Source organism: Chenopodium album, chromosome 2 (assembly GCF_948465745.1).
Source record: "Chenopodium album chromosome 2, dcCheAlbu1.1, whole genome shotgun sequence".
Lineage (NCBI taxonomy): Eukaryota > Viridiplantae > Streptophyta > Magnoliopsida > Caryophyllales > Amaranthaceae > Chenopodium > Chenopodium album.
In genome coordinates, this window is record NC_137835.1 from 85,794,302 (window position 1) to 85,812,142 (window position 17,841).

The window sequence follows — 17,841 nt, forward strand, 5'->3', positions numbered from 1 at the left end:
GTCACGAGACAGCGACACTTAGCGTTTTAACTTTTTGTCAAGTGTCGCGCTACGTTGGACAGATTAAAATAGACTTTATAAGATAAAAAAAAAAAAAAATTAGTTTAGAATTCTATTTGGATAGAATTTTAGGATAAAATTTTTAGTTTATAGTTTTATTTTCGATAAAATACCAATATTAAATTGAATTATAATTTTATTCAAAATATTATTATTAGTTTTTATTATGTACCTACTACATAATGTAAATAAAAATTATCTTAAATTCAATAAATACCCGAGCATCGCACGGGACACCAAACTAATATTAAGCTAAACTTTTAGCCAGGTCACAAAGCAGCGACAATTGGCATTTTAACTTTTCGCCAAGTGTCGCGCCACGTAGGATAGACTTAAATAGACTTTGCAAGATAAAAAACGGTTAGTTTAGAATTCTATTTGGATAGAATTTTAGGATAAAATTGTTAGTTTATTAGAGTTTTATTTTCGATAAAATATCAATATTCACAAATTGAATTATAATTTTATTCAAAAAAAATTATTAGATTATAATTCTAATATAGTTCAAAACGTAAAACATCCATTTATAATATATTAAATCGGCTAAAATAATATGAGACTATGAGTACTTCATAATCTAATAGAATTTTATTACTATGTAAACCCATCAATTAGGATCGGTTTATGAGTCATCTCGAATTGGGTTACTTCAGGTTATGAGTCAAGAAATTTTCAACTCTTGCCCAAAGTTTTAGGTTCGGAACAACCCAACGGGCTTTGAACATTTATTTCATTTAATTTATTTTTTGCTATTTTTTTAGTGTATTAAATCGAACATTTCCACCAACATTATTATTAGTCATTACATGTCTATTAGATAGCAAAATCATCACAAAAGCACATCAATTCCTAATTAATTTGTATCAATGATATATTTTAAAATTTGATATATAGATTAAAAATTTATCTTACAATTCAATAAACAATCCGGGCATCGCACGAGGCACAAAACTAGTTTACATATATAGAGATACTTCTCAACTAAATTTATGACATATTATAAAGATTATTTGTTTTTTGAGTCAAGAAATAATTTAGGTTTTTATTTTACATTTGAAACATATTGGAGGTTGATAAATAGACAATAAAAATTTAATTATTGATGTCAATCGATTAAATTTTTCCACGATTCGTATTCAATTTGCGCATATGCTTATTTCGGAAAATATATAGTAAGAATAGATCATGGATCATCGGATTCATCGCATTATATATATAAACTTGGTTTTTAGCCACAAGCTAGACCTCTATCTAGGAAGTCTTAGATTCGTTGTCATCAAATCCCTTTATGGTAGTAAAAGTATCATGATTATAGAATCATTTACAAGTATTCTATTATCATACGTTTGTTAAGAATCTTAAGATATTGTTTTCAATGTGTAAGTTTTTAAAGAGAATGTCATGTTATACATATTGTATGACTAAATTTTGAAGAAAATCTCTATCTAAAAGTAGTTTATTCTTAGATTTTACTTGCGCTCCTTACATGATCTTTGTATTAAACTTGATGGAGCATGTAACCTAATTTTGTCAGTTAATTGTACTCTTGAAAAGTTGGAATTGTAAGGAAGAAAGAAACAATGAAAAGGAAATCTAAGAAAATATCTAAAAGCAACAATCTCAGCATACATAGAGCATAGAGTAGATGATAAAATCCATCTCAGCCATCATAACAACCACCAAAAAAAAAAAAAAAAAAAAATGAAAAAGCAGGTGGAAAAAGGCAGAAGAGCTGACCTCAATAATTGTAGAAAAGAAAAGGGGAAAAATACGTAGAGTCAACGCACCGTAAATGTAAAAAATACAGTATAGAGATCGTAGTTACTCGGTAAACGTTAAATTAAAAACGATAAAATAAGTCCGACGCGTGGACAGGAAGATTGACGTGGGAGGTACGCCATCTGAGAATATGGATGAAATCCCAAAAATACCCTCATGGCTTGTCAAATAAAGCGGTGAGAAAGTAAGTGCAGAATTGGGAATCAAATTAAAAAAAAAAAGACACGTGTACCCCGCGTGAACCCAGATGACCGCCTCTATTGTTTTTCCACCGTAATAATTCCTTCATTCATATAAAACCTTCTCCCGCTTTCTGGAATTTTTCTGACTCTTTTATTATAAACCCAAATACCAACTTCAATTTTTATCCAGCTTTCCTTATTCTTTACACAAATCTGCTGTTATACAATTCTATTATCTTTGATTCCTTGATTCATCGATTGATTGATTTATTAAAATTAATAAAGAAGCGCGATTTAGGGTTTTGTATTTTGCAATTCAATTTACTAGCAATTCGGATTATCACTATTGATGGTATAGAACGACATGGGTGCTGACGCTGAAGTTGTTTGTCCTCAAATTGTTCCTAGTCTCGACGCCGTTCTCGCCTGTTCTCAACTTGTAAGTTTCTGGATCGTAACATTTCTTGATTCATTTCATGGGTTAGGTTTTTTTTCTGGGTAATTCTCCCTGTATTCCGATTCGTTACTTTTATCAACCACTAGTATTGATTCAGAAAATATTGGATTAATTTGAAACTAGTAGGTTTGATCACAGTTGTATGCCTTTTGTCCTTCCTCTTCAAGATTTGCAAACCCTTGTTAGATGAAGCTCCGAGGTTTACTGCTTTATACAAGTTTAAATTTCTAACTCTTTACAGAATATCAATATAATTACACAATTGAATCATTACACTTGTCCTGCTCAAATTTGAACTGGTTGATCATAAGATAGCAAGATTAGGTAACAACGACTGAATCTGTGAGGCATGTATGCTGTATATTGATATAAGCAAGTATAAATTTGTGGATACATGCAGACTATGTGATCATCTCCTGGCACCACTTGTTTGTCTCGAATACCTTTTTTCATGTAAATCAACATTATTGTCTAGACTCTGGAGCGAACCCAGATCTGATAATAACTCGCACATGCCAATTCGATTTTAGTTTGGTGTTTCTTTTTCCTGTTAACAATTTTTAGTAGTAATTCAATTGTAGTTTTGAAGAATAATATCATTTTGGAACCAATTAAACTCCAATTTTGCTTTTCCAGTTTTATATATTATCATCTTTTCATCAGCCTACCGAGTATTTGTGATGATTTTTATCACTGTCTTTTTGTATATTTAACCATGATCGAAGTTGGTATTGTGACTGTATCATGTCTGTTTATATAACCGTTCAAAGCTATGCTGGAGGCCTGGTTGTTGGAGTTATTATGTTACTTTATAATGGATACTGATTAATTTTCTTAATTTTAGAATAAAAAGACCCCGGATGCAGTGGCAGACGGTTCTCTTTCTTCTACCATGCAGCAGTTTGTACCAATTATCCGCTCTGGAAGCTTTACTGACATTGGACCGCGCAGATTCATGGAAGATGAACATATAAGGATTGATGATCTTTGTATGCATTTGGGTTCAATGTTTACATGTCCCAAGCCTAGTGCTTTTTATGGGGTTTTTGATGGTCATGGAGGACCTGAAGCAGCAGCTTATGTCCGCAATAATGTCAATAGATTCTTTTTTGAAGATGTCAATTTCCCCGAAGCCTCTGAATTGAATGACATATTTCTTCAAGGAGTGGAGAATTGCCTTCGCCAAGCCTTTCTTCTGGCAGATCTAGCCCTTTCTGATGATTGCAGCATCAGTACTTCTTCAGGAACAACTGCTCTTACAGCTTTGATACTGGGAAGGTATGTTAAATGCAAATTGCTAGTCTTCCTGGAGTTTTCTTCTTTTTGTGTGTCTGTTTTTTTAGTTTCATTTTTTCTGGTGTCATGCCTCCTCTGTTACTTGATATTGTTGCCAGTGTTTCAAGTACCATTGTGTTGTACTTGATGAAACTATGTTGCTCCCTTTGATGAAGTATAGGACTATACACTTTAAGTGACTAGCTAGTTTAGCATGACCATTTAATGAAGTGGGGATTGTTTATGAGCTTATTATTATTCTGTATGAGGCGGCTTTTTCTCTGTCTTTACAGTCTTCGGAATAAGTATCTGACCATTTATCTTTGTGCTTGCTTTCTTTCAGGCTCTTGCTGGTTGCAAATGCTGGTGATTGTCGAGCTGTCCTTTGTCGGAAAGGAGAAGCCATTGATATGTCTCAAGACCACAGGCCTACATATCCATCAGAGAAGAGGAGAGTTGAAGAATTAGGGGGTTACATAGACGATGGATATCTGAATGGAGTTTTATCAGTGACTAGGGCTCTGGGGGACTGGGACATGAAACTTCCCAAGGGTTCAGCATCACCCCTCATTGCCGATCCGGAACTGAGACAAATTATTTTGACCGAAGATGACGAGTTCCTCATAATTGGATGTGATGGAATCTGGGATGTATTGTCAAGCCAACAAGCAGTCAGCATCGTGCGTCGTGGATTAAGGCGGCATGATGACCCCGAACTATGTGCAAAGGAGCTGGTCAGAGAGGCTTTGAGGCTCCACACCTTTGACAATCTCACTGTCATAGTTGTGTGCTTTTCATCTTCCGATCACCAGAGAGAACAATCAGGGTCCAGGCCTCGGAGATTCCGGTGCAGCCTCTCAGCAGAGGCCTTGTCTACTCTGAATAGCTTGCTGGAGACCAATGACAGTCACTGATTCATTTTTAAGAGTGTAAATATGATCTGTTTAGAAGTCGGTGTGCTCAATGTACTGTGCGTGATTGATGGAGATAATCAATGTTACTGTTTTAAGCTGCTTCAGTAGTGACTTGTTAGAAAAGGCGGCTTGCAGTTTTGTTAGGGGGTTTTTCTTTTGATGGTAGACTATTTAACTGTTGTGTATCGGGCTATTGTTGGCAGGACAGGTTGATGTGAATATAATTGAAGGGATTGAAGGTGTTTGGAGGTGTATAAACAATGCTCTATTCTTTCAGTATTCAGTGATTGCATTTGTGTTTTTAATTCATTTTTGTTCTCAAATTGATCATCATATATCATCCAGCTCATATCCCCTTTAAAGTGTTTAAACAGCTTTGACTATCGGGTTAGAGGAGATTAGTAGTTTGAACTTTGAAGTAGTGCATGTATAGTACTCTGCATCACAATATCTAATTTGTCATACGAGTGGTTATGTACAATTCTGTTTCAGTAGGCTGCAATTAGGCAACTCCTTTGTTTTACTTCCCAATGTCATGAATATATCTCTTGTGAAGTTGTGAGTACTCTATTGTAGCGGAAATACGGATCATAGATTGCTTGATCCTATGGTCTCTCTCTTTCTCCTTTCCCTTCCCCCCGTCCTCTCACTCAAACAGTCCACTCCTGCAACCACTCACCCACACCGGCCACACTGCATTGAGAAGGGGAGAGAAGAGTGAAAGAGAGGGAGGGGAGGGGGGGGGGGGAATGTGTAAAACGCCATGGCAATATCAAGTAATCCGACGCTATTCAAATTATTGCGAAAGAAACAGAACAGGAAAATGAATCATCCAAGACATAGAATAATGTGGACAAAATCATGCAGGCATAGGTTTTGCGTTTCAAGTTATACGGAGTACATACAAACAGATTACACAATTCCATCCATTCAGATGCACTAAAATAAAAGCGCATACCAAACAGCTGTTTTATTATATAGGTATATCAAGTCTGTCAACCAAAGGTTCATTTACCAATTACACATGTACACCAGGGTTTTGGTTGTTGTTGGTTACAATTCTTGAAGAATCTGTTGGTTTTATCAATTACACATTTAGAAACCAGGGTTCTGATTGTTGATTTTGGACTTGAAAATGTGAGCTGGCTGCAAGTAAATTGGTGAAATAAGTAAGCAAGAGTGATTACAATTTGTAACAGGATATGGATATTCCTATAAAAAAGATGACTTAATACTCGTACTATACAATTAGTTTCTGCAGTTGAGTGACTCACACAGGATCAGTTGGTGGACTCTAGTTGACTGTTTTTGGCGAAGTTTGTAAACCTTTCCAAACCTCGTAGAAGCAGGCTTTCAAGAAAAGGTTGAAGTGCCTGCAAGTATAAAGAACCAATGCCAAGAATGTCGTGAGGAAAGGAAAAGGCAGAGCAACAGCAATGAGAAATATAAAACACCTATTTGAAAGGAAAGATGCTTACTGATGCTACAGGTGACAGAAGCTGAGGAACTTGGTAAGACACAGTGAGCTGTGAAAGAAGATAATTTAGGAGAGAGTGAGTTAACAATGGCATTCAGCTTAAGAGTATTATGTAGCAAAGTCCACATGAAGAGGTCTTAACAGTAGAGGTTTATGAGGAATACCAAGGGCCAAGGGGTCCTTACTTCTATAAGACAGGATGAAGGCCCTCTTGGGTAAAATCGAACAGCACCACTGCAATGGAAGAATTATTTCATCAACAAAGAATTATTCCTGTTGCATACAAATAACAAATCTCACCTGTTCGGAAGGCCTTCAAGAGATCTCCAATGAATTTTTTGATTTGGAATGGGCTGCAGATTTCGAGCAAGCCAAGAGAATTCAATATCACGACCAAATGCTTTATATCTCAGCGTCCATCTTGATTGGTCAGGCTTATCTTCCAACACCTGCTTACACCTCAAATATACTCCATTATTTTTCACCATAACAAAAATAAAATCACAAAAGCATTTTACGGAATTGAAATAAACAAGCAACCTTAACAGATGAAATGAAAGGCATCCACTTAGGAATGTCTTCACGATTAGAGTAGCAGTTATACGCAACGGATACAGGCACATCAACTTCCTTCTTCACCCTGCATTTCATTGTAAACTTTATCTTAATTCTATTCACAAATTCAATGATTCAAAGAGAAAGAGAGAGAGAGAGAGAGACAAACGTGCAATCTTGCAATTCCACGACAGGTCGGAAACGGAAAGGGCGTTTGGAGACAAATCCATTTGGGATTTTGAACAGGAGTCGAGTGGCTGCTTTTGATTTTAAAGAATTGAAACTAACTTTGTTGCTCAAATAACAATCAACCTTGGAATTTGGATTTGAAGTTGATGCTGCCCTCATCAACAAACTAAGCTGGGGTCCTGAAATCGAGCTTCGATTTGAAGGTGCTACTATGGATGTTGAAAACATTCTGCTTTTTTCAATCCACAACACTAAGATGAAGATCTACTGCTTCCTATCACTCCTTCCCACTTGTTCCTTTTTTCTTTTCTTTTTTTTTTTTTTTTTTTTGGAAGGGGGGCCTACTGTCTACATCCCGAATTTCCATGGTTCTACTAGTATAAAAATGGGAGAGGCGTGTAAACTGTAAAGAGACTAGAACTCAACAACTCAACTCTCCTATTCTTTATTTGTTTGTGTGCACAAATGACAAATATCAAACTTTTTGACTAAGGACCTGTTCTCATATGTTTATTTTCAGTTCAGTTCAGCTCAGTTCAATTCAGTTCACTTCAGCTCCTAATTTCTTTCTTTTATAAAATTTTCATTTCAGTTCAGTTCAATTTAGCTCAGTTCAGTTCAGTACAGCAGAGTTCAGTCTATGAGAACAGACCCTAAATGTGTCTTTCATTGATTTTGGGTTAGTATGATTAATTTATTTGTTCATCGAAAACCAATTTTGGTGATTGAATATGTTACCCTAACAATTTTTGCTAATTCAATACCATTGTTATAAATTTAATCGAAAATTATACGGAACACAAGGCTATACGTACTTGTGTTGTGCCGATAACTTAATTGCACACCTATTAGTGATACACAACATACAAATTAAAGTATTAGTAGAAAGCATGTTAGTAAATGAGAGCCAAAAACAATTTTACTCCATGTGTTTCGACTTTTAGCTTAGCTTGATCACGGATTAATGTAATCCCAAATTTCAAATTAGAAGACACTGCAGACGTAATAAGTAAACAAGCACATACCAACAAAAATCGCACCAATAATATACCATACTTGATAGAACAACGACAAAATATGAATAATATAGTGAAGAAAGGATTTATTTAGATGGCAGAAACATGAATTATTAATTAATTAATTAGGAGGAGCAGGATTGTGACTACTAACGGTGAATCCGCCATCTAACACCAAGTTATGGCCGTTGATAAAGGCGGATTCATCGGAAGCAAAGAATAGAGCAGTCTGAGCAACGTGGCTTGCCTTCAAGACAATCCCCTTTAAGCTAGTTATTGTTGCACAGCTCTGCTCAAGTTGACTTGGTTCCATGTTGTATGTATTGCAAGCCAAGGGAGTTGCTACTCCAAAAGGAGATATGCAATTCACACGGATCCCATGTGCACCCAGCTCACTGCTTGCCGCTTTTACCAGCCCCACCACCGCGTGCTTTGAGGCCGTGTACGTCATTGGCCCTACGCCGGCTATGGACCCCGACACACTAGCTGTGCATATTATTGATCCACGGATCTTTCGGCTCACCATGGCCCGCCCCGCATGCTTGATGGTAGCAGCCACCCCTCGGACGTTGATGGCAAATGTGTTGTCTAAATGGGCCAAATCCAACTCAAGGACGGTGGACAGTGGGCCAATGACACCGGCGTTGCTAAAGAGGATGTCGAGGGTGCCATGTTTAAGTAAGGTGTAAGCAACAGCTTCTTCAACTTGTTTCTCGTCTCTAACATCACAATGGTAGTAACTGGCTTTGTCTAAGCCTATGGATGCTACCACTTGTTGCCCTATTTCATCTTGGATGTCTGCAACCACTACCAACGCCCCATTCTCTGCGAATAGTTTTGCCGCCTCCTCTCCTATACCACTCGCTGCTCCGGTGATCAAAACAACCTTGCCTTCCAATCTAATAACAGAACGATACAATAACCACTTATTAATTTAAAAGATATATAGATACATGTTAATACAATATAGCACTAGATACACCAACATGTAAGCAAACATACCTTGGATTAGACATATTGATTCTATAACTTGATTTCTCCGATGAGATTTCCCCTGTATCACAAATTAATGTTTACAGAAGATCGGATCTATTTTTGCTTGCTTATATTTTTATATACAAACTATATATACTGTATTATAAATGTCAATTAAGGTCCAGCTGCCATTTAATTAGTGCTGCATGGGTAGGGTGATCATTACTTCGAATTTTATTATTTTATAAGTCAGTAGATTCATTTTTCTTTTTTTTTTCTCTCTCTCTCTCTCATTGTTGATAATTATTGAGTTCTTGTATATGAAGTAATTACTCCGAATTAATTAGTGTTGTTATTAACTCTTTTCATAAAATAATTGGATAGTAAAATGTAGCTATTCACTTGTTGTAACTAAGCTGAAAGTTGTGTATTCTTTTCATGTATTAATAATGTTTTGAATGTAAAGGTGGTTGGATAAGATTTTTCCGCTTACAAGTGCAATTTTCAATCAGCTAAAGATCATTGATTAATCGATCTAATATAATATATTTGACAATGCACATTCATTAACTCTAAGAGCTTGTTCTCATTGACTGAACTTAGCTGAACTGAACTGAACTGAATATTTTATAAGAGAAGGAAATTAGGAGCTGAACTGAACTGAACTAAACTAAACTGAACTGAACTAAACTGAACTGAACTGAACTGAATTTCAACGTAAGAGAACAGGCCCTAACTCACCAAAATTAACTTAGTAAAAATTTCTAACTAGTGTTCAAGTAATGACTAATGATACATGCATTGTCACATGATTGCCAGTTTTGCCACATACTAATTGACTCGCATATTGAAAAAAATCCTTGGTACGAGTATATGATAAATTAAGCAGGTGAGAGATAGGTACATAGCTATGTCTACCTATTTTAAATATACATTTAACAAAGTTAATTAAGTTCTAAGTTACATATCCCTATCACACTAATCACTAACCTTGAGGAAAGTAATTTACCGTATAGAACTATAGATGGACCAAGTTTTTTCCAAGCAAGATTGCTACTATATATATTTTTTAATTATTGTATTACGAGTAATAATCAGTGTTTTTATGACATGATAATTGTGATGGATTATTTAATTAGGCTTAAAAAGCCAGCTTCAAGAACAAATTGATGTGTACATACAATGAACTTTATTATATCCCTATGTAAGTTGAAGCCAATCAAGCCATTGCCCAAAACCAAAAGTTTTCCTATTATGGAAATCACTCTGCTATGATGAAAAATTCATTTCATCGATCATGCCATTAAGGGCTTGTTCTGATTTATTGAATTGAGCTGAACTGAATTAAACTGAACTGAATTGTTTATAAGAGAAGGAAACTAGCTCATTGAACTGAATTGAAATTAAGCTGAAGAAAACTGATCATAAATATAATACTCTGAAAAAGGAGAGCGATGAGCTAATGAAGTATGTGAATAAGAGAAACAATATTTAATTGTATAAGTCATTGATTTTGAGTCCTTTTTTTTTTTTTTTCCAAAAAAAGAATCAATTATTGTCGCACAAACTTAAAATATAATCCCTAAATTCAATCAAAATAGAGGATGGGATTGGTTTCTAAAATTAATAATGATAGTATGTAAAATGCACATGGGTTTGTAATACGTTGCACCTAACTAACGTAGAGTATTATTATATAATAGATCACAACTCATCACGTATCACGTGGTACCATGAACTCCGCAGTACACTACTATACTACGTATTATCTATTTATCTTACCACTTTACTTCCAACATTACATTATACTTACTCTGTAGTCCATATACGATACAGGTCGACTAATAACACGTTAAATAATATACAAGCCAAGGTATTTCAGTTATTTAGGAATTAGGATCATACAATACATGCCATCATCATAAAACTTGAATAGTAATGAAATTAAGAAATTAACTCAGACAAAGTATTGCAATGAAATAATGGACACTAAATTATTATATTATAGGATGACAAAGGAATTAAGTATTAGTAAAAATTGTTGTTACTCGATTTAAAGGTTTTGTTTTTCATTTGGCTTTTTCCTGCTCATCCGATCCTTTTGAATAATAAAAATGTAAATCAAACAAAAATTACTTTGTAAAATGATTAGAAATATTTTGGTTATTTGATGAAGTAGAGCATAGATTAGAAATGGAGGGAGTAGTTTAATATGAATTGATGAAATAATGGATTTATGAATTATGAGCAAAAGTCTTGGGAGATTGGCTATGGCCTAAAGCTGGTTGGGCTGAAGTTATAGGTCCAAGAAATGTTAGTTATTTAGCAAAAGAAGGGCAGTATATAGTCCAGTAGATAGTTAGTTATTTATTAGTTGGGCAGCCCATGAAAAAGGAGGAGTGAAGTCGGAAGGTGCGTCATCAGTGATCAGTGGGGGGGTGGGTTAGTAGCAGAAACAAAAGGTAGGTGGCAAGAAAAGAAAGTAAACACGTTGGAGAAATATCAAGAGTAGTAAGTACACTTGGAGTATCTGTCAGTCTAAACACCCATTCGTACTTAATCAATGCTTAAAGTAGTACACGTTGAACAAGTATTATAAGAATTTTCAAGTTTATTGGTATGATCCTAACTTATAGTATAATCCAATCACCAAAGCAGATAAGATGATAGATTGATTAGCTAGTAGTTGGTATTCACTGGGAATTGATCTGAAGCTGTACTCTGTAAAGTGTAAAGTGAAAAGGGTGGGTGGATGGGCGATGGAAGTGGTGCATTGGTACAGCGTCGTTTCAGTGGTTGTTGTAGTAACAGCAGCTGTTGGCTCCGTTTATGTTCTGTGGAGGAAGAACCACGACCATACACAACCTCGTGCAGCTGGAATTGGAACATCTGACAAGTATGATAGTCTTCTATTCAATAATACTAGTAGTAGTGAAAGCAGCGACCATTATTGGAGCAGCTGCTGGAGTGGCTTACATCCTGCTTACCTTGTTGTGTTTCGGCTGCTCTCTTTATCTGCCCTTGCTTTCTTCTTAGCATGGGATATCCATCATTGGGGTCCTTCCATCTTTATCTATTACACTGAGTATTTTTCTTTTCTCTTTATTTGCTCTTTTCTCAATTCATATATGTACCCACTATCTAACTCTACAATGCTTGATTTGCAGGTGGACTTACTCTTTAACTATGATGTATTTCGCGGTATGTAAATTTGATTTACTAATTTCTGCTAACAAATTTAATCATGTTCTGTATAAATGAATCAAGTAGCAGTTGTAGTAGACTGACAAAACTCTACTGATGCTGAACAATAACAGATAGGGACTGTTATCTCTGCTCATGGTTGCTGGTTATTACACAAACATAACAACAATGATACTCCTTGTTTACAAGAGTCTCCAGGAAGAGGAAGAGTTGATTTGGAAGATATTCCAACAACAACATCAAATTTGAATTATGGAAAACAGCAAACCCCTGGATTTTGGGGATATCTTATGCAAATTACATACCAGGTAGGTTGACATACATTAGTCCCAATTTTAGATTTGAAGACAGCTACAGTATGTATGTAGTACAGTAATCCATATTTCAACTCAAGTAAATTTGCAGATAAGTGGAGGTGCTGTTATTTTGACTGACATTATATTTTGGTGTATTATTGCCCCTGCGTCTTCAAATACACGCCTTGGCTTGACCTTGGTCAGTCCCTACATAATACTTGATTCAATTCCTCACCCTTTTTTTTTCCAGCTTTCCGTTTGAAATTGAATGTACTTATATATATATATATATATATATATATATATATATATATGTATATGGTTATTCACTGTTGTGTTCTACTTAATTAATTGTACAGCTGATGGGATGCATCCATACCGTGAATGTGGCCTTTTTGCTTCTCGACACTTGCATGAATCGGCTTGTGAGTTTAATTGCTTAATCAATTCAATGATCGATACATGGACTATGTTTGTATTTGTAACTTGATAAAATTGAGTGCGATGAACAGACATTTCCTTGGTTCCGGCTTGCTTATTTTGTGCTGTGGAGCTCAGCATATGTCATCTTTCAATGGCTCATACACCTCTGTGGTTTCACTTGGTCAGCACTCGATTCCTTATTAGCTTCACTCATTATTCTTCATTTCCCACCGCGGCCTATCTTATCTATAGAGTAGAAATCAACTTAAGTTGGTTGTCATTTCTAGCTTGACCTTGTTTATATACATTTCAGGTGGCCATATCCTTTTCTAAAGCTGTCAACACCTCTGGCTCCTCTCTGGTAAGTGATACTTAAATTATAATCTTAGCATAAATTGATATGATGCACGTAATATCTTTAAATCAAACCATGGCTTTATGTATTTTACAGGTATCTGGTCCTAGCTGCATGTCACGTTGTTTGTTACGGGCTGTATGCATTAATCGTGCGAGGGAAGGATTTACTCTTTTCCAAATTATTTCCACATTCATACATTAGATCATAGTATTAATTCAGCTACCCTTCTATTCTTCCTCAAGAGATTTGGAGGGTTATATGTACTCTACTTTCTACTTAAATTCGGAATTAAAGATGAGATTGATTGATTCTCATATTTAGCTACGACTTTAAGTATTATGTACAATATTGAACTGTATCACTGATTCTCTATATCTCAATTAAATGAAATGTTTTCATACATGGAGGAATAAGAAAATCCTTTTTTTTTTTTTTTTAATAAAAGTTTTCGCCATTCCAAATAGATAGAGCAGGCAATCAAGTAGGCATGTCACTTGTGTGAAACAAACAATACAAGCAAGAATGTTAGCTATTGATTACATCCTTCAATGGTACAATAATAAGATTAAGCAGCTATATAAGTTAGCCAATCAGCTATATTAAGCCTATAACAGATTAATATGGCTGCTCATGCAATTACATTTTCTACTTTGACTATTTGACTAGTAGCTTGTAAAGAACTAAGCATTTTTTTGGGTACAAGTCCTCTATAGTACCAAACAAAACAATGTCAAAGTAAAAAAAATAACTGCCAGGATTTTTTAGGTAGGTGTAGAAATATAGTGGCAATATGCTGGTATTTAATGTTTTTGGTAGCACGTTAGAACATGTTTATTGTGTTGTCATGTTGAAATTATGCAGTACTCCGGAAAAAACACGGTGACACACAAAATGTGCTATTAAGTGCGGTGGTTGGATTGTATAGTTTAGTGCATGCTTCCTTCCCTCAGCCCTTAATTGATTTATCAGCGCTCACTCAACACTCCCCAACTAAACCTATTTGGGGGTATACAGGAATACCGGTTTGGACTAGTAGATATATAGCTCACAAAAGTTTTAATTTTTATTTTTCCTTAACTAGGATTGTCTTATACAATACTTCGTAGTTCATATGAGTAAAGAACTCAAAATGCTCTTCTCAAGAATATATTACACAAATCTTGTGGAAGAATTGAACAATACAAACATGGATGTATACGAGTACTTTATTTCTAGCAAATATTTAGACAAGTACAGCCGTGTAGTGGTATCTCATACGATTAATTAATTATGTTGGGCGTATGTTAGATAATTAATGTAGTACGTATATAATTATTAATTACGCGGTGAAATCTCATTTATAAGTACAATCTGATTAGATGTTTATGGTGGTTATAGTTTGCTAATTATAGTATCATAATGGACGGACAAGGGCATGGGTTTTATTAGAATTACAAGTTAGTTGTACTAGAGAGAAGTAGACTAATCTATATAAAACCCCACCAACCACAACTGAGTTTAGAAATTAGAACCTGATGCTACCAGTAAATTATTGTAGATGTATGTTGGTCCGGGTCCCAGTCTCATGAGTCATCCCAAATCATCGATTACTCCTGATTCTGCTTCCTGAATCCCAAAAGCAAGGAAATAAAAGATAGAGAGCTCAAAGATGAGTGTTGATTACTGGATGAAATGGCAAGTCCCTGTTTGTGGATTGATTATTGTAATCCCAGCTGCAGTTGCGATCAATCTGATCAAGAAAAGAATCAGAAATGGAGAAGATGAAACCCACAAGTCCAAATTAATATTATGGGTTCCTTGCTGGAGAAATCTCAACCCCAAATGGCTTCTTCTCTACAGAGCTTCAGCCTTTATTACAATGGCGTACCTTCTCTACCAAATGATTCTTTTTTCTGGCCTTTTTGCTTTCTATTTCTATACCCAGTAAGTCAACTACTATCTCTCTTCAATCTTTTTGTGCTACTTCATGTAAATTGTCTTTTAATTTCTTGCTAAATAATAAGTAATACCTAGTACTAAATTTTTATGCATATAACCCTAAGCAGCTTCTATCTCGTACAAAGCAGTCAACTTTTTGAAAAATTCTACCTTTGGGCTTGAGCTTACTATCGATTTAATTGACTCGTCTGCAGGTGGACATTTGCATTGGTTATGGTCTATTTTGCGGTATGTCCCTGCATAATTCCCATTTTATACTGTTGTACACTAATAAACCTATTTTTACAACCTTATCACCTAATATGGAGGCATTCTGAATACTTAGAAGCTATAACTCTTTTTCTTTTTTCTTTTTTTTTTTTTTTTTTAAATGCTTCACCGTTCATGTAGATTGGGACCATCATTTCTGCCCAAGGATGCTTTATGTCTGCAGAGAAAGGACCAGCAACAAGTGCTGAGAAAGACAAATTTCTGAAAAATGGTTCAGATGGCAACGAATCTGCTGCTGCTTTGGGTTCAAACAAGGGAGAAGGCAGCAATACCTTGCAAAATCATGACAGTAATGATGAAGCTGGAGGAGTAGGATTCTTAGGGTCTCTTATGCTAATTGTTTACCAGGTGAGTTCGTTTGCGCCTTGCCTGATGAATCTGTTTGATTTTGATGCAATGGCTATACCGCTAACATTCCGGTTATATCTGCCTTTTTGCAGCAATACATTTACTAGCTGATCCCTCCTTAACCTTCCTTTTAATTACCTACATCAATTGAGTAAATAAATGTAGCTTCTAAATCATCTAACAGCGAAATTTAAGTGTTGTTCCCTTCAGTCTTTATGTTCTTGCTATTGGATGTAAGTTATGTAACTCATCCTGTTCTTGATCCTTCTATCAGATTTCTGCAGGAGCTTCAATGCTTACAGACTTAGTTTTTTGGTGTATATTGGTGCCAATGATGGCAGGAAAACAGTTTGAGCTTACCTTGGTGAGTGCTTTATCATAGTAGAGCTATTGGTGTGAAATGGAATTCCTACTCACTCAATATAGGAATATAATGATGTCCTACAGTACGCATATACTAGGATTATATTCTTAGAGACAAACATCTTAATAACATACACCTTAATTTATGAAATCGTGAATCCAGTATCAGCAATGTTGTACTCTTAACTTTCTTGAGTTTTGCCTGGCTCTGCCCGTTTAAATTTAGTCTAGTGTCGCCCATATAACTTAAGTGTGACTACTGAACTACTAACATCATTTGATATTCCTGCAGTTGATCGGATTTATTCACTCACTGAATGCAGTCTTCCTGGTCATTGATTCGCTTCTTAATGCACTTGTAAGTAGCATCATACGCCCTGTTATTGGTGCTTAACTACTCATGCCTTTTTAAAGAGGTTGATTACCTAATTTACTTTCTGCATCTCAGCCATTTCAATGGTTTGGCTTTACCTATTTTATACTTTGGAGCGTCACATACATCACATTCCAGTGGATTCTTCATGCCTGTGGTTTCACATGGTATTTTCATATCTCCTAATTGATCTTCACAATCTCTTTCAATTCATATAAGTCGTGTCATTTAACAAAAAGGTTTGGTGCAGGTGGCCTTATCCCTTCCTAGAGCTCTCAACCCCATGGGCACCTGTATGGTAAATAAAGCAATCTCCCTTCTCTAAAACTGTGTTTCATAATATGTTCACTGAACAGAGAAGTATTTCATAATATGTACTTGTTTGCAGGTATCTCGGAATGGCTGTCATCCACGTTCCTTGTTATGCTGTGTACATAATGTTGGTGAAAGCAAAAAACTCTATTTTTTCTAAGCTGTTTCCACGAGCATTTGTCAGGTTATACTTACTTACCTGATTTCATGTAAATATGTAATATAAACCTTATTGCTACGGAGTAGCAACAAGATACAATTTCGCCAATTATCACTTTCCATGTGTATACATTTTATTAAACAGCTGTTGTATTACAGATCACATCAATGGATATCACACCACCAAAAAGCAGCCTGACCTCTGAGGTAGTTGAATGAAGTAGTCATAACAAAGAGAAAATTACTCAAACTCTTGTATACATATGCTTCAAATGTCCCAAAACTTGTGAATTATATAAAGATTGGCAGATTGTACAACAAGCATTGTGCTTACTAGCTTGTATATGTGTTAATAATCAAACTCTTGTATACATGCCTAGTACAATTATGTCGGTGATCAAACTAGGAGTACAAAATAAATGTTAGCTCTAGTAAACTCTTGAGATGTATGGAAGAAATTGTAAGCATCTTTACACTAAAGCAAAACTATGATTAGTCTCTACCAAAAGAATTGGACTCATAGCTAGTATAGCGCATATGATAAGAAAGCTGGGAAAGTTGTATAAATTACTAGTCGTATAAACTTCTTATTACATCAACAATAACAATAATATTTCTATGATCTTTGAGTATTCTGGTCATTGAAAAGGTTATCTTCATTGAGACAATCCCTAATGGTCAATTCCCTAATTAGTTAAAATAATTGATGGAGTCCTCAGTCAACTTAGTTAAACTGTAAACCTTGAGCTTCTTTTCACTTAGAATGTGCAGAGAATTATATACCACTGCTGTTTGCTTCAAATTAATGCTACAGTACTCAATGACTTTTGTCACGGATGTGCTCAAGGATGCTTCTCTTCACTTGAATTAAGGCGACATAAGAATAATGGTAATATTTCTAATGTGGTCTACTCTGAT

General features: G+C 35.3%; 5 protein-coding genes across 6 annotated transcripts; 3 read left to right on the forward strand and 2 right to left on the reverse strand.

The window, feature by feature from the left end:
• Positions 1-2,064: 2,064 nt before the first annotated feature.
• Positions 2,065-4,990, forward strand: LOC145605341 (putative protein phosphatase 2C 47). The gene is made up of 3 exons (XM_081661382.1): positions 2,065-2,460; positions 3,323-3,756; positions 4,097-4,990. Exons 1-3 carry the CDS (start codon positions 2,386-2,388, stop codon positions 4,665-4,667), a joined length of 1,080 nt encoding a protein of 359 aa, XP_081517508.1. The 5' UTR covers positions 2,065-2,385; the 3' UTR covers positions 4,668-4,990.
• Positions 4,991-5,491: 501 nt separating this feature from the next.
• On the reverse strand, positions 5,492-7,237 carry LOC145605346 (uncharacterized). Of its 2 annotated transcripts, none has more exons than XM_081661386.1 (7): positions 6,869-7,237; positions 6,685-6,784; positions 6,445-6,593; positions 6,309-6,378; positions 6,146-6,193; positions 5,942-6,040; positions 5,492-5,813 (listed from the first exon to the last, which is right to left on the reverse strand). In XM_081661386.1, the coding sequence occupies exons 1-6, from the start codon at positions 7,114-7,116 to the stop codon at positions 5,948-5,950; spliced, it is 708 nt and encodes a 235-aa protein (XP_081517512.1). In that variant the 5' UTR covers positions 7,117-7,237; the 3' UTR covers positions 5,492-5,813; positions 5,942-5,947. The 2 variants fall into 2 exon arrangements, with proteins under 2 accessions (XP_081517512.1, XP_081517521.1); XM_081661395.1 differs by having other exon boundaries at positions 6,330-6,378; positions 6,869-7,233.
• A 673-nt stretch (positions 7,238-7,910) lies between these two features.
• LOC145591875 (short-chain dehydrogenase reductase 3b-like) lies at positions 7,911-9,037 on the reverse strand. Its single transcript, XM_081648364.1, has 2 exons — positions 8,907-9,037; positions 7,911-8,803 (listed from the first exon to the last, which is right to left on the reverse strand). Exons 1-2 carry the CDS (start codon positions 8,918-8,920, stop codon positions 8,026-8,028), a joined length of 792 nt encoding a protein of 263 aa, XP_081504490.1. The 5' UTR covers positions 8,921-9,037; the 3' UTR covers positions 7,911-8,025.
• A 2,601-nt stretch (positions 9,038-11,638) lies between these two features.
• LOC145578263 (uncharacterized) lies at positions 11,639-13,738 on the forward strand. The gene is made up of 8 exons (XM_081635618.1): positions 11,639-11,964; positions 12,047-12,080; positions 12,197-12,391; positions 12,489-12,578; positions 12,739-12,804; positions 12,892-12,983; positions 13,116-13,163; positions 13,254-13,738. Exons 1-8 carry the CDS (start codon positions 11,639-11,641, stop codon positions 13,366-13,368), a joined length of 966 nt encoding a protein of 321 aa, XP_081491744.1. The 3' UTR covers positions 13,369-13,738.
• Positions 13,739-14,629: 891 nt separating this feature from the next.
• Positions 14,630-17,485, forward strand: LOC145591882 (uncharacterized). Its single transcript, XM_081648369.1, has 9 exons — positions 14,630-15,083; positions 15,293-15,326; positions 15,489-15,716; positions 15,991-16,080; positions 16,372-16,437; positions 16,528-16,619; positions 16,703-16,750; positions 16,841-16,948; positions 17,083-17,485. The coding sequence occupies exons 1-9, from the start codon at positions 14,809-14,811 to the stop codon at positions 17,120-17,122; spliced, it is 981 nt and encodes a 326-aa protein (XP_081504495.1). The 5' UTR covers positions 14,630-14,808; the 3' UTR covers positions 17,123-17,485.
• Positions 17,486-17,841: the final 356 nt, after the last annotated feature.